General features: G+C 40.8%; 1 protein-coding gene across 1 annotated transcript in view; it reads right to left on the reverse strand.

The window, feature by feature from the left end:
- RABGGTB (Rab geranylgeranyltransferase subunit beta) overlaps positions 1–17,633 on the reverse strand; it is a 446,107-nt gene that overhangs the window by 33,133 nt on the left and 395,341 nt on the right. Inside the window, exons 8-9 of the mRNA XM_044086834.1 lie at positions 16,710–16,902; positions 9,011–9,274 (exon numbers count right to left, since the gene is read on the reverse strand). Of these exons, the coding sequence (XP_043942769.1) occupies positions 9,011–9,274; positions 16,710–16,902 (457 nt within the window). The remainder of the gene's footprint in view (positions 1–9,010; positions 9,275–16,709; positions 16,903–17,633) is intronic.

Consider the following 17,633-nt stretch of genomic DNA (forward strand, 5'->3'; position numbering starts at 1 on the left):
AGACCTAAAGGTGGTCAGTAGGGTTTTACTGTTTCTATTATTTCTCCACGAGTAGGCTCCACAGGGTGGGATAACTTGAGTTCCTTAAATTAGGTGAGGAGAGTAGCAGGTTTGGATGGGATGCAAGAACCCAGACCTAAAGGTGGTCAGTAGGGTTTTACTGCTACAAGGAACGCCAAAGGTAGGAACCCACAGCAGCCAGGGAAATCTAATGTAATGATCTCATTATGATAACATACTTGGCATGTAGGCCGCAGTGGTGCAGCAGTTAGCGTTGTCCTCACATTAAGAGGTTCTCCTGTTTGATTCTCGGCTGGAGCGCCTTCTGTGTGGAGTCTGCAGGTAGGTGTGAGTGTGAATGGCTGTGCCTTCCTTGAAGGTTGGGCGTCGGGCTGGCAACTCAGCACTGTAAAAATCAACTGCCAATCATTAATGGACTGGACTTCCGCTGTGGCGACCCCTAATTGGGAAAAGCCGAAAGACATTACTTTCACTTGGCATGAACAGTAAGCTTCTCTGCCCTTGAAACTCATATTCATTAAAACGGTACTGAAACAGACATTCAAAGAAAATGCATCTAGCCAGTGGTGGATTAAGTTTATCTTTGCGCTGTTTTCAAACCACAGGACCCTTGCACACATTTTTGGACCACGCACACATGCATGTTTTCTTTGATGCACCATCCTGATTGTATTAAATTATACTTCTTGTAAATACAGCACCACTTGTTAGAATATGTTGTAAATTTGTGGGTTTGAACATTTTTCCAATAAACAATGAAACATGCACATGGTGTGGAAGTAGAACCTACAGCCCTCTGCAACAAAGGGAAGTATGCTACCAGTTTTTAATGTACAGCCAAACACTGATGGCCATTTGCTCAGTAACACATTGAAAACAGATTTAGTATGAGCAACAGTAAACTTCTCTTCCCTTGAAACTCAACATTCCTTGAAAATGTACAGAAGCTCAGTAGTCTTTGAAAATGCATAGATACTGAACATTGTTTGAAAATGCACAGAAATTCAACATTACTTGAATATAACATGGAATACATTGTAAATGAACAGAAACTCCACATTTTGTGAAAATGCATTGAAACTCAACAGTCCTTAGGTTTTCAGCCTGCCATCCCTAACTGGAGTATCACACACACACACACACTCACAGACACACACACCTCTACTAACCTATTTCATGAATGACCCCTTCTTCCAGTTCGTCTGGAATGGCACGATCACAACTCCCATGCTAATTTCTTATAAATCATGCCCACTCCATTTCCATTTAGATGTGTGTGTCGTACTACAGATGCATGTGCAAACACTACCAAGGATCTGTGTGCATCGTTAAAGAAAAAATGCAGAGCATGCAGAGTGCATTTTTAATGTAAGTTTTTGTGGCAGTCCCCGTCTAGTGGGCCCTAAACAGCTGGCTAGGTCGTCTATTGCTGGATCTGGTTCTGGCTAATCCTATTCCCAAAGATATAGATGGCAACATGCTTGACACGTTTGGGAAGAAACTTTATTCTTCCACTTTAATGTTCAGGATTTTAAACCAACAGCCTTTCGTGTTTTTTTCTTCTCCTTCTTTCTATCTTTTTAGAACATGAAAAAGCTATCTGTTAAATTTCCCTCTTCTGACAGCAATAATTCTCTGAATACCTCTTTAATATCGGCTTCTCGTGCAATTATAAACATGCCTTAAAGCGCTCTTATGACACTGCCAATACTGCCTCCAAGGCTGCTGTTTCTGGATCAGTCATAAAAAGATCTGGTTGGCTACATTCTCACACTCTTCCTCTTCCAGAATATGTTAAAATTGTGATTTTAAATTCTTCCCTGGACAATGAAGTTCTGGTTGGCCTTTCTGCGACTGAGGTGCTTAACAAGGATGATGAGAGGAGAAAGTTGGTTCAAGGGTTGACCCAAATCTTCCAACCTTCCTTTTTTAAGGCAAATATTTCCTTTCACCTCTGCATCTTTTTTTTTTTTCAAAGAACAATTTTTAAGCAGCAACATGCCTTCAAACATGGTTTTAATAAGCAATTGCATGGAGGCTCCAAATCAAAAGTGAAAGCCAATCAAAATCAAGCTCAGACCAAAAAAAAAATGTGAATGAATATTTGTCCTTTTCAGAATACCCCCATCCATGCTGCCAATCTCTCCTCTCCAAGTCTACATCTTCCTATGTGGCAACAAACTGTTTCAGACAAAGTGGTTCTCAAAGTCATTCAACAGGGGTACACTTGGCAAGGGGAGTCCTTCACTCCCCTTCCTTCCAGGGGACTCCTCCTTGCCCCATTAAACAATTAACCATGTTCCCTCCTGTTCTGGAATAACGGTTACCTCACACAGTCATAGAACCAGCGCCTGCTTGCCAGACAGGCAAAAGTTTTTTATTCAAGGATTTTTCTGGTGTCAAAGAAAGAAGGAAACACTGTGGCCTGTGCTAGACCTCTTCTTTATTAATCTTTTAGTCAAGGTCCCAAAGTTTCAGACATTATACCTTCAGACCCTGTTACTTCCTGTCACCTTACTACTTTTTATGGTAAAGATAATCTGCAACTAATAAATCTCCAATACACACAGCACAGACATACAAATTATTTTGACTCACATTACTAAACATAAAGGAAAAAATGCATACCGTTCCACAGGCTAGGCTATTTTAAAAGGAGGGGAAGCACCAACATCTTGGAAGAAAGCTGTGGTGACTGTGTTACCTAAAGATGGCAAAAACCCTTCAGACCCAACTTCCTTTAGAATCATTTCAATTTTAAACCAGACTAAAAAGTGTTTATGTCTATACTAGCTAAAGGAATAGCAAAGGTGTTGCCAAAATTGACAGACATGGATCAGTGTGGTTTTAGTAGAGGGGGAAGCAAACATCTGAAAACATTAGTAAAACAATGAGGTTCTAGAAGTAAGCAGAATATAAGAAAATACCTTTGCTGTTGGCGGGTCTTGATGCAGAAGAAAGCATCTGACATAGTAAGCTGGGATTTTATGAGTAGTGCACTGGAAGCATTTGCATTCCCTGAGGCAATAATAAGGCAAACTATAAATATATATGAAGGATAAGAGGAAATAACTGAAATGTGAGGATTCCTCTCTGATAAGCTGTGTTTAAATGGAGAAGCCATGCAGGGGTGTTCTTTTATTTGCTTTATATTTAGAGCCAATAGCAAAGAAAATAAGGGACTCAGAAATACAATGATGTAACTGGTACGGTAATCAAGAAAAGTTAGCTTTACATGCAGACGATATTATTTTGTACCTTATAAATCCAGAAAAGGACATCTCAATGTGAAACATTTTCAGACAGTTTCAGGTCTTTTCAGGATTTAAAATGATTGAATACAAAACAAAGATTACAGCTGTAAATTGTGTACCCACATACAAACTGGTTCAGCAATACCCATATATATGGGAACATGATAAGATGAAGTATTTAGGAGTATGGATTAAAATGCTTCTGTTATGACAGCTAAGGATATGTGGGAAGAAACTACACAAAAGATAATACAAAAATTGGGAAACTGGAGACTCATTTATGGATGTGGATAGTAAGATACAAGCAGTGAAAATGTTTTTAGCTCCTTTATGGGTCAGGCGTACTTTTATCAACCTAATGAGAAGTTGTGGACAATAATAAAGAACTGAAGGAATTTAAAGTGTACGAGTTAAGTGGGACAAGATGATCCTTCCAACAGAACAAGGTTGTTTAGATTTACCAGTATGAAGGGATATTTTACAGCTACACAGTTAAGCTCACATGCCTACCACAAACAGGAGGTTATAACTTAAAGTGGAAAGAGATGATGAAGAAGCAAAGGGTTCAAGAACTAGAGAGAAAGTGGTATTTTGGATGCAGACTAAAAGATAAGGAGAATAATAACAACCATATAGAATATTATATTCCTAAAGTGGCAAAAAGTATTCTAAGAACTAAGCCAATATGACAATGGAGAAAGGAGATTTTGCCAATAGGAATCACTGCAAGTAGTACAGAAAATAGGCAAGCTGGAATTTACTGGAGAAACCTGGCAAAGGAACCAAGATATTGCGAGCGAATAACTCAAGCAGGGAAGGTAATAGAGTAGGATGACATCAAGAAGACATTTGTATTGAAGGCTAGAGACTGCCTTTCCTACTAGGTCTTGATCTCAACAGTACAGGCAAAGAGAAAGGGATAGGGGAATTAAGTGAAAGACCTGTTCTGGCAGAGTATTTCGTTGAATCTGGAAGAGAAGCAGCTGTTAAAAGGGATAATTAATACGGCATATAAAATATTGCATGTTATCTACAAGAATCAATCAGAGGAGGTTACAAAAGACTGGGGAGAGAGACTGGAAAAGCAAGTATGCAACAAAGTTCAGAAGGTTTAGTTTATTTGCTTGGAAGCTTTTGCATAGGTATTTTTATACCTCAAGCAGACTTCAAAGAATTTTTCCTCATGTAGATGGCAAATGTTGGAGGTGTGATGGAGAAGAAAGAGGTAACTGGGAATATATGTCTGGGGGTTTAATGAGTTGACAGATTTAAAAAATTCCCTACAAAGCACTCTGTCTGAAATACTGGGTGAGCAAATGGTTGTAAGTAAGGAAATTATTCTTTTTAGTTGGGATATAGGATCTGAATTGCCTAGACATAGTAGTGCCTTACAAAGTTTAATTCTGTTGGTTGCCAAAAAAGCAACAACTAAAAAATGGAAACTGAACACGGGAATGGAGAAAGGAAATTCTGACTCTAAGGATGACTGCAATTAGGGATACAGACAATAGGCAAGAGGGTGCGCGAATACATTTGAGAAAACTAGCAATGGAACCAAGGTTCTGGGAGCAAATAACTACAGAGGGAAAGGTAATAAGAATGGGAAGATGCCAAGAACTTATTTGGACTGCAGGCTAAAGATTGCCTTCCATATTAAGGACTGATATCAAAGTATAGACAAAGAGAAAGAAACAGGGGGGTCTTAAATGAAAGACCAGCACTGGTATTGTTTTTAGTAGAATTTAGAACAGAAGTTGCAATTAAGAAAGGAATAATTAGTAGAGCATATACAATATTGCATGATAACTACAAGAATCAATCATAGGAGGTTAGGCAGGACTGGAAAGAGATTAGATAAGCAACTCAAAGAAACAATGGAAAGATAAATGTAGGTCTCCAAACTATGCAACAAAATCTAAAAGATTTCGGATCTTTGCCTGGAAGTGCTTACATAGGTATTTTTATACCCCAAGCAGACTTCAAAGAATTTTTGCACAAGTACACAGCAAATATTGGAGGTGTGATGAGGCAGGAAAAGGTAACTACGAACATAATTTCTGGGAGTGTAATGTGTTGGTAGACTTTAAAGATTCCGTGCAGACTGCTCTGTCAGACATGCTGGGTGAGCAACATGGAGTGGCTAGGGAAATGATTTTTTGAGCTATGATATGAACTCAGAATTGCCTAGACATAGCAAGGCCTTGCTAAGTCTAATTATGATGGCTGCCAAAAAAGCAGTTACTAGAAAATGGAAATCAATGTCTAAACCAATTTTATTAGATGTAGTGAAGACAGTAACAGAGTTAAAGCAACTCGAACTGGGATCTCTAGAAAAGGGTAGTAGCAAATTATATAGGAAAAATGTGAACTGTGGGATCAATACATGCAGGGGAGGAATGAGGTCTAAAAGAAGGCAGGATTTGAATGAGCTATTTAATTGCTAACTAACAATGACTGGATATGTTAAAAGTGATGTATAATGTTTGCAGCTACAGTTGTGTAGCACGGTTTGGAATGTATAATGTTTGCAACCAAGATTGTGTTGCTATGGTTTGTTGTCATTTACAGAAATGTAACATGGCCTATGTCACGCATGATAACTTAATGAAGATGTTTCTTGTTAAAAAAAAGAAAGAAAATGGAAATCGAAGTGTACATCAACTATATTTGAGATCTGAGGTACTGAATATTATAAAAGAGATAAAACAACTGGAGGCGGGATCTTTAAAAACGGGAAGGAACAACCTGCATAAAAGTAAATGGAAACTGTGGGAACAATACATGCACAATAATGTTCAGGAGGAGGAGCGAGGTTTAGGGAAAGGCAGGAACTCAGAATTTTTAATGTTGAACTGATGACAGTAGCAAAGAAAATATATGTAATGTATATTGTATTTAAATGGAAAATGTTAAAATGGTTTGTTTTCTTTTCTTAATGTATGTTTGTCTAGGTTTTAAATAAACGTGTTTAAAAAATTGCCACAGGTATGGTACTGTAACACTATTCATGATGCCTTTGCAACTGTTTGTGAATGTTTACAGCGATACACTTCCTCTACACTTTCACAATGTGAACTCATTTTACCATTTCTAGCATTTCTGCCAACTGACCTAAAATAGTAGAAGAATTAAGTTCATTAAGTGCTAAATTTGACATATGAATTATTTTAATTTACTTTAACAGTCACGTCAAGAGCTTCTGATGCTGGCACTCTGCAGAGCAGTGCATCTTGTTCACTTCTTGCATTCCTCCTATGGGCAAACACTATGAATCAGTGTGCATACTTTGTAAAAATAGTAAACTACAGAAAGCCATCAACCATGTGCACCATTTTGTTCTTCAGATGATATAAAAAGCTGCAAACATGGTCTTAACCAGGGGATTAGCGTAATGGTTAACATGTTTACCTTACAGTCACAACGTACATGGTTTGAGTCTCACCTTTGCGAAACATGGCTAGACTTAAGAGTGCCTAGGGTCATTAGCCTACTAATCACCTATAAACCTCAATATACAACCCTTACTGTTATAGACTCTGCACTGGTACTCTATTCAACAAACAGGAAAAAAAAACATATGTTGTTAATGTAGTGGATCTGCAATTAGCTGAAGCAAACAGACAAAAGATGAGTGGGCTGTCTACAACTTCAGTTTCAATAAAGACATTTTTTTTTTATTATTAATCTAAGTTTCTTGACTTTTGAATTAATTACCTCTGAAGAACTTGTTTGCAGGTGTACAGTTTAGATTTGATTACTTATTTTACAGCAGCTTGCAAATGGTAGGTAGTGTGAAGTTGATACATTGTTGTCCTGAAAATTAGTAGACTTCAAAACAGAATTTGGCCTGCAAACTGTCGATTTTATTCCTGAAATATAATTGGTGTGCAAGAATTGAACTTTTTTAAGGTAAACTGTTTTCAGGATTACTATGTTTTAACTACTGAAATAAGTGCATGTTAAGAAATGATTAGTTTTCAGTTTGGTTTGTTGATTTACAGCAGTTTACAGCTGTTGCTTTGCAATTCAGATTCTTGCATCTTAAAGAATAATTCACTCTGCACACCAGTGGCGTAGCTGGAGTTTGTACCGCCCAGGGTTGTCTGAGTTTTCCACCCCTCCCCCTAACAAAATCATGGTCAAATGGGACCCCCCATACACAGCCCCCCCCCCCCCCCAGCAGCCATTCCAGTGTTCCATTACTTGGCTATTTCTCCCCATTTACCATAAACACTGCAATGTGCATACTGTTTTATGCTTTACTTCTACAGTTATTTGGATTTAATTTAAAACTTATATTTTAAATTTTATAGCACAAACACTGATAGACATCTGCTAAACAAAGTAACACTGTCTCACAACGAAAATAAGTTATCTTACCATAACGTTCCATCTGTATTGTTGATCCTTGTTCAGTCATTACTCCTGAGCAGGCCATCTTCCAAGCTCACGACAGCCACAAACTCTCGAGCTAAACTCTTACCCACAATCCCCTCTCTCTGTTACCTCAGATTGAGTTTGCAAGTCAAGGAAAGTAGAGGCTACCTCTGGTCAAAGGACCTAATGGAACTGGATGATGAGATCCACTATAAGCCTCAGGAGGGGGAAGGAGGGAGGGTCGTAATGACTGAACGAGGATCAACAATACAGATGGAACATTATGGTAAGACATAACTTCTTTATCTGATATTGTTAATCTTCGTTCATTCCTTACGCTTGGGACAGTCCCCCCAGCTACCTTTATTCTTGGGAGGCTCTCATGGAAGGACATTCCTGAGCACCATTGAACCAAAGGATGCTCTTCTTCTGGAGGCCAAATCCAATTTGTAATGGCTGATGAAGGTATGAGGGCTAGCCCAAGTTGCAGCTGCACAAATGACAGGTAAAGAAGCTCTAGCATGGAAGGCAGCAGAAGTTGCTACCGATCTAGTGGAATGAGCCCTTACAGCTGCAATCAGAGGGATATGGTGAGTTTTGTGAATAAATGTTACACAGTCTTTTAACCATTTAGCCAGTGTGACCTTAGAAACAGCATATCCAAGTCTAGGCCCAGAATAGGCCAGGAATAGCTGATCTCATTTGCGAGAAGCCTTAGTTCTGTCCAGATAGAAACGAATTTGCCTGTGAATGTCTAGGGTATGTAGACAATACTCTCCTCTGTTAGAATGATTGGGAAAGAAAACTGGCAATTCAATGGTTTGGTTAATGGACATTTCAGAGAACACTTTTGGTAGAAAGGAAGGATTAGTTCTCAATGACACTCTATCTTTATGAAAGATCAAGTAAGGCTGTTTGATGCATTGAGCTTGAAGTTCAGAGATACGTCTGGGAGAAGTAATGGCGACCAAGAACAAAGTTTTCCAAGAAAGAAACTTGAGGTCGCATGAAGATGCTGGGTCAAAAGGAGACGTTGTCAAAGCTTGTACAACTAATGACAGGTCCTATGGCCAGATAGGTTCTCTAAAAGGGGGTTTTCAAATGATTTATGCCTTTTAGAAAGGTCTTGCATAATTTGTGTGACATAAGGGAAGAGTCATGGACACCACTGTGAAAATTAGATATTGCGGCCAAATGAACTCGAATGGTAGAAGCAGATAGGCCAGATTGGAATAAACTTGACAGGTATTCCAGTACTACCAGCACTAGTGCTGAAAAAGGGTCTATCCGTTTTCCCTTCAGCCAAATGGTAAACCTTTTCCACTTGCTGAGATAAGTAGTTCTGGTGGAAGACTTACGAGATGCAATAAAAATGTCGCGTACTGGAGAAGAAAGATCAGTCTGCCTGGCAATCACCGGAAGTGGAGGAGCCAAGCTGTGAGCTTCAGGCTGTTCAGGTTGGGGAGAATCAAGTTTTGCGGTTGGGAGATCAAGTCCAGAGTTGGATCGAGAATCCATGGCTGATCTAGCAGATGAGGCCATTGGAAGGGGAACCAAATTTGATGTCAATATGTCGCTATGAGGATTATCATGCTCTTCAACTGGCAGGCTTTCTTCAAAAACTGGGAAATGAGAGGAAGAGGGTAAAAGCATAAAGCAGACTCGAGGGTCAATCATGGACTAGAGCATCCCTGGGTGACTGTCCTCGAGTGGAAATCAGGGCGAAGTAATTGCTGCATTTGTAGTTGGTTGGGGATGCAAAGAGGTCGCAGCAAGGGAGAACCTAGCAGTTGAAAATCTCTACCACTACAAGAGGATTCAGAGACCACTCGTGTGATTGCAGAATGCACCTGCCTGCTATCACGTTAGAACTCCCGGGAATGTGTGTTGCTATCAGAAAGCGGTTGGTAGCCATCACCCATTGCCATATCCTTATGGCCTCTCCAAAGAGAGGGTAGGATTTGATTCTGCCTTGTTTGTTGATGTACCAGACTACAGCCATGTTGTCCAATTGTATTGCAATAGTCCCTGACAGAAGGAGGGGATGAAATGCTTGCAATGCTGCAAGCATCACCCTCAGTTCTAGGACATTTATATGCAGATGGGCTTCTAGTTCCGACCACGTGCCTTGGACTGTCTTCCGCTGAAAAAGCCCCCCTCACCCCATCAGGGAGGCGTCCGTGGTCACTGTGACTTTGAGCTGTTGGGTTGTGAAAAGGCCAGACCATTGTGACGGGTTCTGCAATATCCACCAAATCAAGTCTTGTTTGCATCTCTGAGTCACCCGAATCTGAAATGATAGAGGAAACTGAAAAGGGTACCACTGGGTGAGTAGTAACCATTGTAAAAGCCTCATGTGGAATCTCACAAGGGGGACAATGGTGATGGAAGCTGCCATGGAACCCAACAGCTGGAGGACAGAATGTGCTGTGGATCTTTCCCTTGAGAGGATGGGTATGAGTTGTTTTATCCTTAAAATTCGGTGCTCTGGAATCGATGTCGTGCAGTTCTTTGTATCCAACAGGACCCCACTGAATTCTATGGATTGGAATGGAGATAGGTTGGATTTTTGCCAGTTTATAGTTACACCTAGCCTTTCTGCGGTGTGAACAGAGTATGCCAAGGATTCTTCCAATAGATGTCTGGTGGGGGCGGTGATGAGCCAGTTGTCTAGGTATGGAAACACCCGGAATCCTTGCAGTCGCAGGTGAGCTGTGACAACTGCCATGCACTTTGTGAACACTCTGGGGGCTGTAGAGAGTCCGAAGGGTAGTACTCGGAACTGGTAATGATTGGCTCCCGCACAGAAGCGAAGGAATCTTCTCGATGGTCTGTCCACCTTTATGTGGTAGTACGCATCTTAAAGATCTATAGAGCACATCCAATCGCCTGCCTCCATGAGTGGGAGGATAGACTGTATTGTGACCATCCGGAATTTCTGTATCTCTACAAATTTGTTTAGCACACTGAGATCCAAAATCGGTCTCCAGTCCCCGGTCTTTTTTGGCACCAAAAATAATCTTGAGTAGAATCCGGATCCTATCTGGTCTGGTGGGACTATCTGGATGACTCTTTTTCTTAGCAGCTTTGAAATCTCTAATGCTGCTTCTTCCCTTTGACTGGGTGGAACGTTGGGTAAGTTTCTTAGGGGGACGGGAAAAAGATCGAAGGGAATATGATAGCTTCTGGTTATTATCTCTCGTACCCAAGAATCGGTGGTAATGGTTAGCCAGGCAGAAAGGTACAAAGAGAAATGACCCCCAACTGCTTCCAGAGGAAAGCAGTTGGGCCGCTCTTCAGGAGCGCTGGTAGGACTGGCCAGAGAAAGAATCTCTGGAACCCTAGTTACGCGGACCTCCTCTGCCCCGAAAGAGGGGTGTTCCATACGAGTATCCCCCCTCTGCCTCTAGGGGAAAACTCGGCTCGTGTGTCATGGAAAGAACCTTGAGACTTTTTGTGCCACATCTTCCCACTCTTCTGGTTTCTGGAGAAAACCCATTGAGGGAAACGGACACCCACAGCAGCAAAGGTCTTACCGTCCTGTTCACATCTAGCCAGTGTGTCGTATACCTTGGGTCCAAATAACAAAGAGGCTTCAATGGGAGCATTCAGAAAGGAAGCCTTGAAGGGTTCCGCGAAATCACACAAGCGCATCCAGGCATGCCGTCTCATGACTATGCCTGCACTCGCTGCTCTAGCTGTTCCTTCTGATGCGTGAAAAATCAGACGCACGGAGGAGTTAGAGATCGATTCAAGGGTGGCCAACTGTGAGGCCACTTTGTCCTGGACCTCATCAGACACAGCTCCGGCCAAAGTTTCAGAGAGCTCAGAAATTAAGTCTCTTTGAAGCCTGGTAAAATGAGTCATATAATTCAGGGACCTGACTGCAAAGGTTGCTGATGCAAAAGTATGCTTCCTTAATCTGTCCAGTGCCCGGGGCTCTTTGTTGGGCGGGTGAACAGTCTGGCTTTCTTCCACCAGATCCTTTTTTGTTGCAGCCGCCACTATCAACACATCTACAGGAAGACATTTGGATCAGTGAGGATCACTATCTGGAGGGGACAAGATTTTATCAGGTCTGTGGGGAATGGCATCAACAGTGTCAGGAGCCTTCCATGCACACTGCACGACGAGCCGGACAAGGTTGTCGGCAGGTGGAGTAACCCAAGAGGTAGGGGGCCAGGCACAAAAGGCCTGCAGGAACACAGACTCTTCAGAGGTCGGGTTAGAGGGTTGCCATTCACCTCTCTGCTTCAGTATTTCGAAGATATTTCCACAGGATACCTCAGAGAGTGACCGAGGGTACCCCTCCCCATCATCAAAGTCTGTGTCTTCCATCAGGGACTCCTCTGGGGAGTCCACGTGCTTCCTCTTACACGAACTCTTGCAATGAACTTCCTCAGGAGGAGAATCTGGGGAAGACAGCGCAAAAGGGGCCTCTTGTGGGAATGTGTCCTGAGGCCCATGTACCCGGTGTCCACCAGGGGTGGCTTGTGTAAAATGCGGTCCAGAGAAGGACAGGGGCACTGATAGCACAGGATCGCCAACAGACGCAAGAGCCTTCTCCATGAGTTGGAAGGCTGGTCCACCCGAGAAGGTCACACCTCGTTCAAGCAAATCAGCCCGCCAACTCTGAGTCCCTGGATGGCTGTGAAAAACAGGAGTACGTACGCCACAGCTGGCATCCTGAGCAGTGACAAGTCTCTCCTGCCACAAAGGCAACTGCGGCTCCTTAGTGAGGTCCATGAAAGGAGCTGAAGTGAGGGAAGTCTGTGCCACAGCAAGGGGCTTCAAAGGCAATGAAGGAGGAGAATAGGTAGGGGTCTTTGGAGAAGGGTGTTCACCTCCGAAAGAAGAGTAGGTCCTAGAGGGTTGGATACCTCTGGCCGAAAGCAACTGACCCACAAGACACACCACATCATGTTCCGAGAGGCTTCTAGTGGATCTCATGGACATAGCTGAAGGGGAGTCAGGTCTATCCAAGGATGAAGAAAACTCGGTGCCCACAAAGGAGTCCTTGGATGGTGCTAAAATAGGCGTCTGCACCAAGAACAATGGAGCCATTAAGGCTTGTACTACTGGTGTTTGCATTGAGGAGATCATCAGTGCCGAAGGCAAGGTCTGCACCGACAAGGTCAGTGCCGAAGTGGTAGTTGGCACTATGGTATGTGCCGAAAGGGTCTGTGCGGAAAACGAGGTGGTCGGTACCGAGAGGATAGTTGGTGCCATGTAAATTGTCAGAGTCGAAGCAGGAGAGGGCGCCGAAAAAGTCTGTATCGAAGAAAAAGTTGATGCCGGTAAGGAAGTCTGAACTGAGGGGCCCCTCAGTTCCAATGAGGTGTAGGGCACAATACTCGGTGCTGAAGTAACGGAAGGTGCCGAAGGCTTCAATGCAGAAGATCTATGCACCGAAAGCATCGGGGCTGAGGAAGTCAAATCCAAACTAGAAAGTTTGGCCTTCTTAGGTCTTGGTTCCTGGTGGTCCCCAGCAGGAGATGACGGAAGAGACTTGGCCTTCTTGTGTTTATCTCTTTTCTTATGGGAACTAGGAGGGGTTGAAGCCTCCGATTCTTTTCCACCAAAGTCCTGTTAGAAAAGTTAGCACAAATCCCGCAAGGCGGGTCCACAGTCAAGTGAGGCACTCCCAAACAGTGAACGCGCAACGCATGTGCATCCGAAATAGGAAATTTATACCCACAATCCACACATCTTTTAAATCCCCGACCACCTTTTTTCTCTGCCATGATAGGAAGGAGGAAGAAAGGAAAGGGAAGGAAGAAGGTACCAACAATGGTACGAGAAATACAAGAAGGTAAAGCAAGGAAAGGTTTTACCAATGATGGTAAAGTAGTTACCTCACGGCAAGAAGAAAAAAGGGCTAGAAAAAAACAAAATTGAGTCGCTAGAAGCAACAGGGTAAGAGATAACTATTTAACAAGATTTGAACTGAGAACTGTAATACGATTAGGTATTATTAAAGAAAGTTTTACTTAGCTCAAGAGAAGTGGCTTGACATGACTGAATGGCGATGTGGCAAACAAAATGTGAGGTAACAGGGAGAGGGTAATTGTGGGTAAAAGTTTAGCTTGAGAGTTTGTGGCTGTCGCGAGCTTGGAAGATGGCTGGCTTGGTTCCGAGGTCGGAACCGATAACCCAGGTGTAATGACTGAACGAGGATTAACAATATCAGATCAGACTTTAGCATTAAAACTTCTCTGCCCTTGAAACTCACATTCATTGAAACAGCATTGAAACCCACATTCAAAGGAAAATGCATCTGGCCAGTGGTGGATAAAGTTCATCTTTGGGCTCTTTTCAAATTATAGGCCCTCTGTACTGATATTTAGGACCATGTAAACATGTGTTCTTTGATTCACCTTCCTGATTGTATTAAATTATATTCCTTGTATAATACAGCAAACTTGTTAGAGCGTGTTTTAAATGCATTATTTTGAACATTTTCCAGTAAGCAATGAAACAAAATGTATGAACCAATAATGACAAACTTCTGTCATTACAATCCACCAATATCAATAAATATTGCACAATCTTTGCAGAAGTAAAAGTGATCTAAACAATTCCACATTCAAGAGATATGTAACTAATGAAGAGGCTGCTGCTAGTAAGCAACTTTATATTTCATTGTTTCATCTACAAATAAAGTGCCTGTTGCCCTTGAAGAATAAATTGCCTATGTTACATTAAAAAAGGTACTGTAAGCTGGTAATGCTGCAATACGGTATGGATGGCAAACTGAAAACATGTTCATAGTTACTAGGTATCTCCTCCAGAGGAGGACATTCTCAGGACTTCAGCATCCACCTCCTTTAACACAGCACAGTATCAGTAATCCATCTACATACTGTGGAAGTAGAATCCACAACCTTCTGCATTAAAAGCAAGTATACTACCAGTTGTGCTACTAACAATGCTTTTAAATACTTTAGCACAACAGTGATTATCATTTGCTGAACAGTTGCATGTTGCAAACAGACTTGGACTAAGCAGGACTAAACTCTTCCCCTGAAACTCGCAGCTCCTTGTAAAATGCACTTGACAGTCAACTATATCTGTCAACTTTGCAGCACAAACTATCTGGAAAAAGCCAAAATATATGGGGGGGGGGGGGGTGACAATGGCCAAAAACCAGGGACACATTTTATACATTGTTTGTACAATTTTAGAAAGTTGCTAGAATAAAATGTTTTGCATTCCCATGCGTTTCCTGAAAAATAGGAAGCCTGAAACATGAATGGCTGTCATTTACTGAATTCAGTCATCAATGATTTACCATAAAACAAGAAATTTAAAGAGGAACAGACCCAAAAGTATGAGCCAAGTTCATTCTGTAGACTCAACTCCTTGAATCACAGGTGGCGGCAGGGGTAGAGAATTCAGGTACAAGGTTTGAGCCTGAGTTAACACTAATCACCAGGTATCCCTAACTGGGGCATTTTACACACACACAGACACAGACACACCAGATTGAACAGACAGTAAAGCAAATCTGTGATATGCAACAAAGCAGACACACAAAGTAAAAAAGCAAAGCAGACTAAACACACAGTAAAGCAAATCTGTTATCTGACAACACATAGTAAAGCAAATATGTGATATGAAGCAAAGCAGATCGAACACACAGTTAAACAAAATCTGTGATATGTAGCAAAGCAGACACACACAGTGAAAAAACAAAGCAGATATTCCATGAACATTAGAATACTTACAAATTTTGTGCCATGAATGTTAAATGTAGCCTTAAAATTCCACACACAAACCCATTTAAAATTGCATGCGAGCAAAAAGGAAAGAACAGGATGTCTTTATGACAGCACCCAGACATCAGCGACTGGACCTTTCTTAAATAAGAACGGCCTTAAAAACAAAACAGTATTTTTTTTTTTTTTTTTAATTAAATATGACAAAAGTGCTGCCCAGGGCAGACTCACTTCCCTTATGCAAGATAAAGCACAATGACCATCATGTGGGATGTTTCACAGATTCCTTAGGAATCTGATAAATTTGCTGGTAGATCCCTACCTGAAAGATGTCTATTAAGACTGATCTACAATGCAGTCTTTCATCTAGTATTAAAGTTAAATTGTCAAAAAAAATGTGAATTTGCTTATCCACGCACATTAAGTTTCAGGCATTGGAAATAGAGCCATAATTATACCTCTACAGGAATCTGACTAACTATAATGTTAACACATTTTTGATATGCAGTTTGGCTTTTCATAAAATGAAAATAAGGACTGACTGGCCTGACTACTTTCATTTAAAACACGACTGTTCAGTAGCACTCTGAAAAACTAAAAGCAAACTCCATGAAGGTAGAGCAGAAGTTCACATACTTGGAGGTATGAGCCAGATTTATGCTAGAAATCGGTAGAATTCTATTCATTTAATATAAATTTTAAAGGCAATTAGCTGGATAATAACACTACAGACAAATAAATCTTCCCATCATTCAAATGAACACTTAAACCTCATTTATTCAAGAAGTCCAAATGCACATGTGCCATGACTCTGGGTTTGTAAAGATAGTAACTGAAAACCCAGAGGCACTGTGGATGGTGACTAACATCCATGTGGTCTTTATTCAAAGTTAACATTTGAAGTTTGTACCATATGATGCGCAGCTTTCTGCAGCCAACACATTAGTATTTAAAGTTATGCATTACATATACGACAGACATGCTTTTCACAAATAAAAGTCCACCCAGACAATAGATATATTACAGTCAGGAAAAAAAATTACAGAAAAATAATAACTACTGTGCCTCTAAGTCTAGCTTCAGCTTGAGTGCTGATGTGCTTATTCTAGTAAATGAAATATTACTTTACTCTCTCTATGTACAATATATTGTAATTTATATAATCCAATCATGAATCACATGTCAAACTTAACACTGTACAATTCATGCACATTACTACATATACAAGACATACACATTTTTCTATCTGATATTTTTTTTATATTTTCTCATTTGTAACAAGGTCATGGCTGAAAAAATTTACCCCTGTGTTACGGTCCACCTACTTATAATAAAATACAAGTAAATATAAAAATAAATGATAACAAGGTGCAGGCAGTTACCATATCTCCAGGTCTGTCAGCAAATCCTCCTGTCTCTTCATCCTGACAGGCCAAGATAAAATGTTCTAGTTTTTCTCGGTCAATCCAGTGCAACCTTCCAATTATTTTCAAGGACGCTAGTACCCACCAAGAATAACATACATCAGGTAACTGCAAAGCATGAGTATGGATAAAACATGTTAAAATAATTAAAAACAAACATTTACTTTCTTTTTCATGGCTTTAGAACAGTGGTTTTAATGCTGATCTTCATAGTGTTATTAAACTGATGTGGATACAGCAGCAAAATACTGTATTCTAAATCTTTATAATCCCAATAAAATTTTACACGTTCCACATAGTACAGTAGGTGTATATCCCAAGTAAAGTACTTTTACAGCAAACTGAGGTGGTTTCCTCAGATGACTTTTGTGAATAACACAATAGGTCGTGCATCATAATGCATTGTGCAGTTACTGATTATTCAGAATCAGCAGTTGAGATGAGAAAAAAATACAAGCCACAACAAATAAAGAATAAATTAACAAAACAAACTAAATACCGATTAGCAATTAGTAGTCCCTAACTAGAATTTGCAAAACAGCAAGTCTGTTAAGCCCAGTTAACCATCCGCTTCTTGTTCATTCCTCATGTAAGAATGGCCTGCTTTAACTGTGTCAGCATGTTCAACACAACACATGAATGGCAACTTTCAAGTAAAGTACATCAGACTGATTTAAATGGCTAATGCTTACACTAGCACTGAAATATCTGCCACAAAGTACATCACCACCCACATGCACCCTACTGGTTTTATGAAAAGGTAATTTTGGCTAGCTCACCAAGAGAAACTTCCCCTTTTACTCTTGATTTCTGAATACTGCCTCAGCTAACTGTATTAA

Source organism: Protopterus annectens, chromosome 10.part0, assembly GCF_019279795.1.
Source record: "Protopterus annectens isolate FY-2018-M chromosome 10.part0, PAN1.0, whole genome shotgun sequence".
NCBI lineage: Eukaryota > Metazoa > Chordata > Ceratodontiformes > Protopteridae > Protopterus > Protopterus annectens.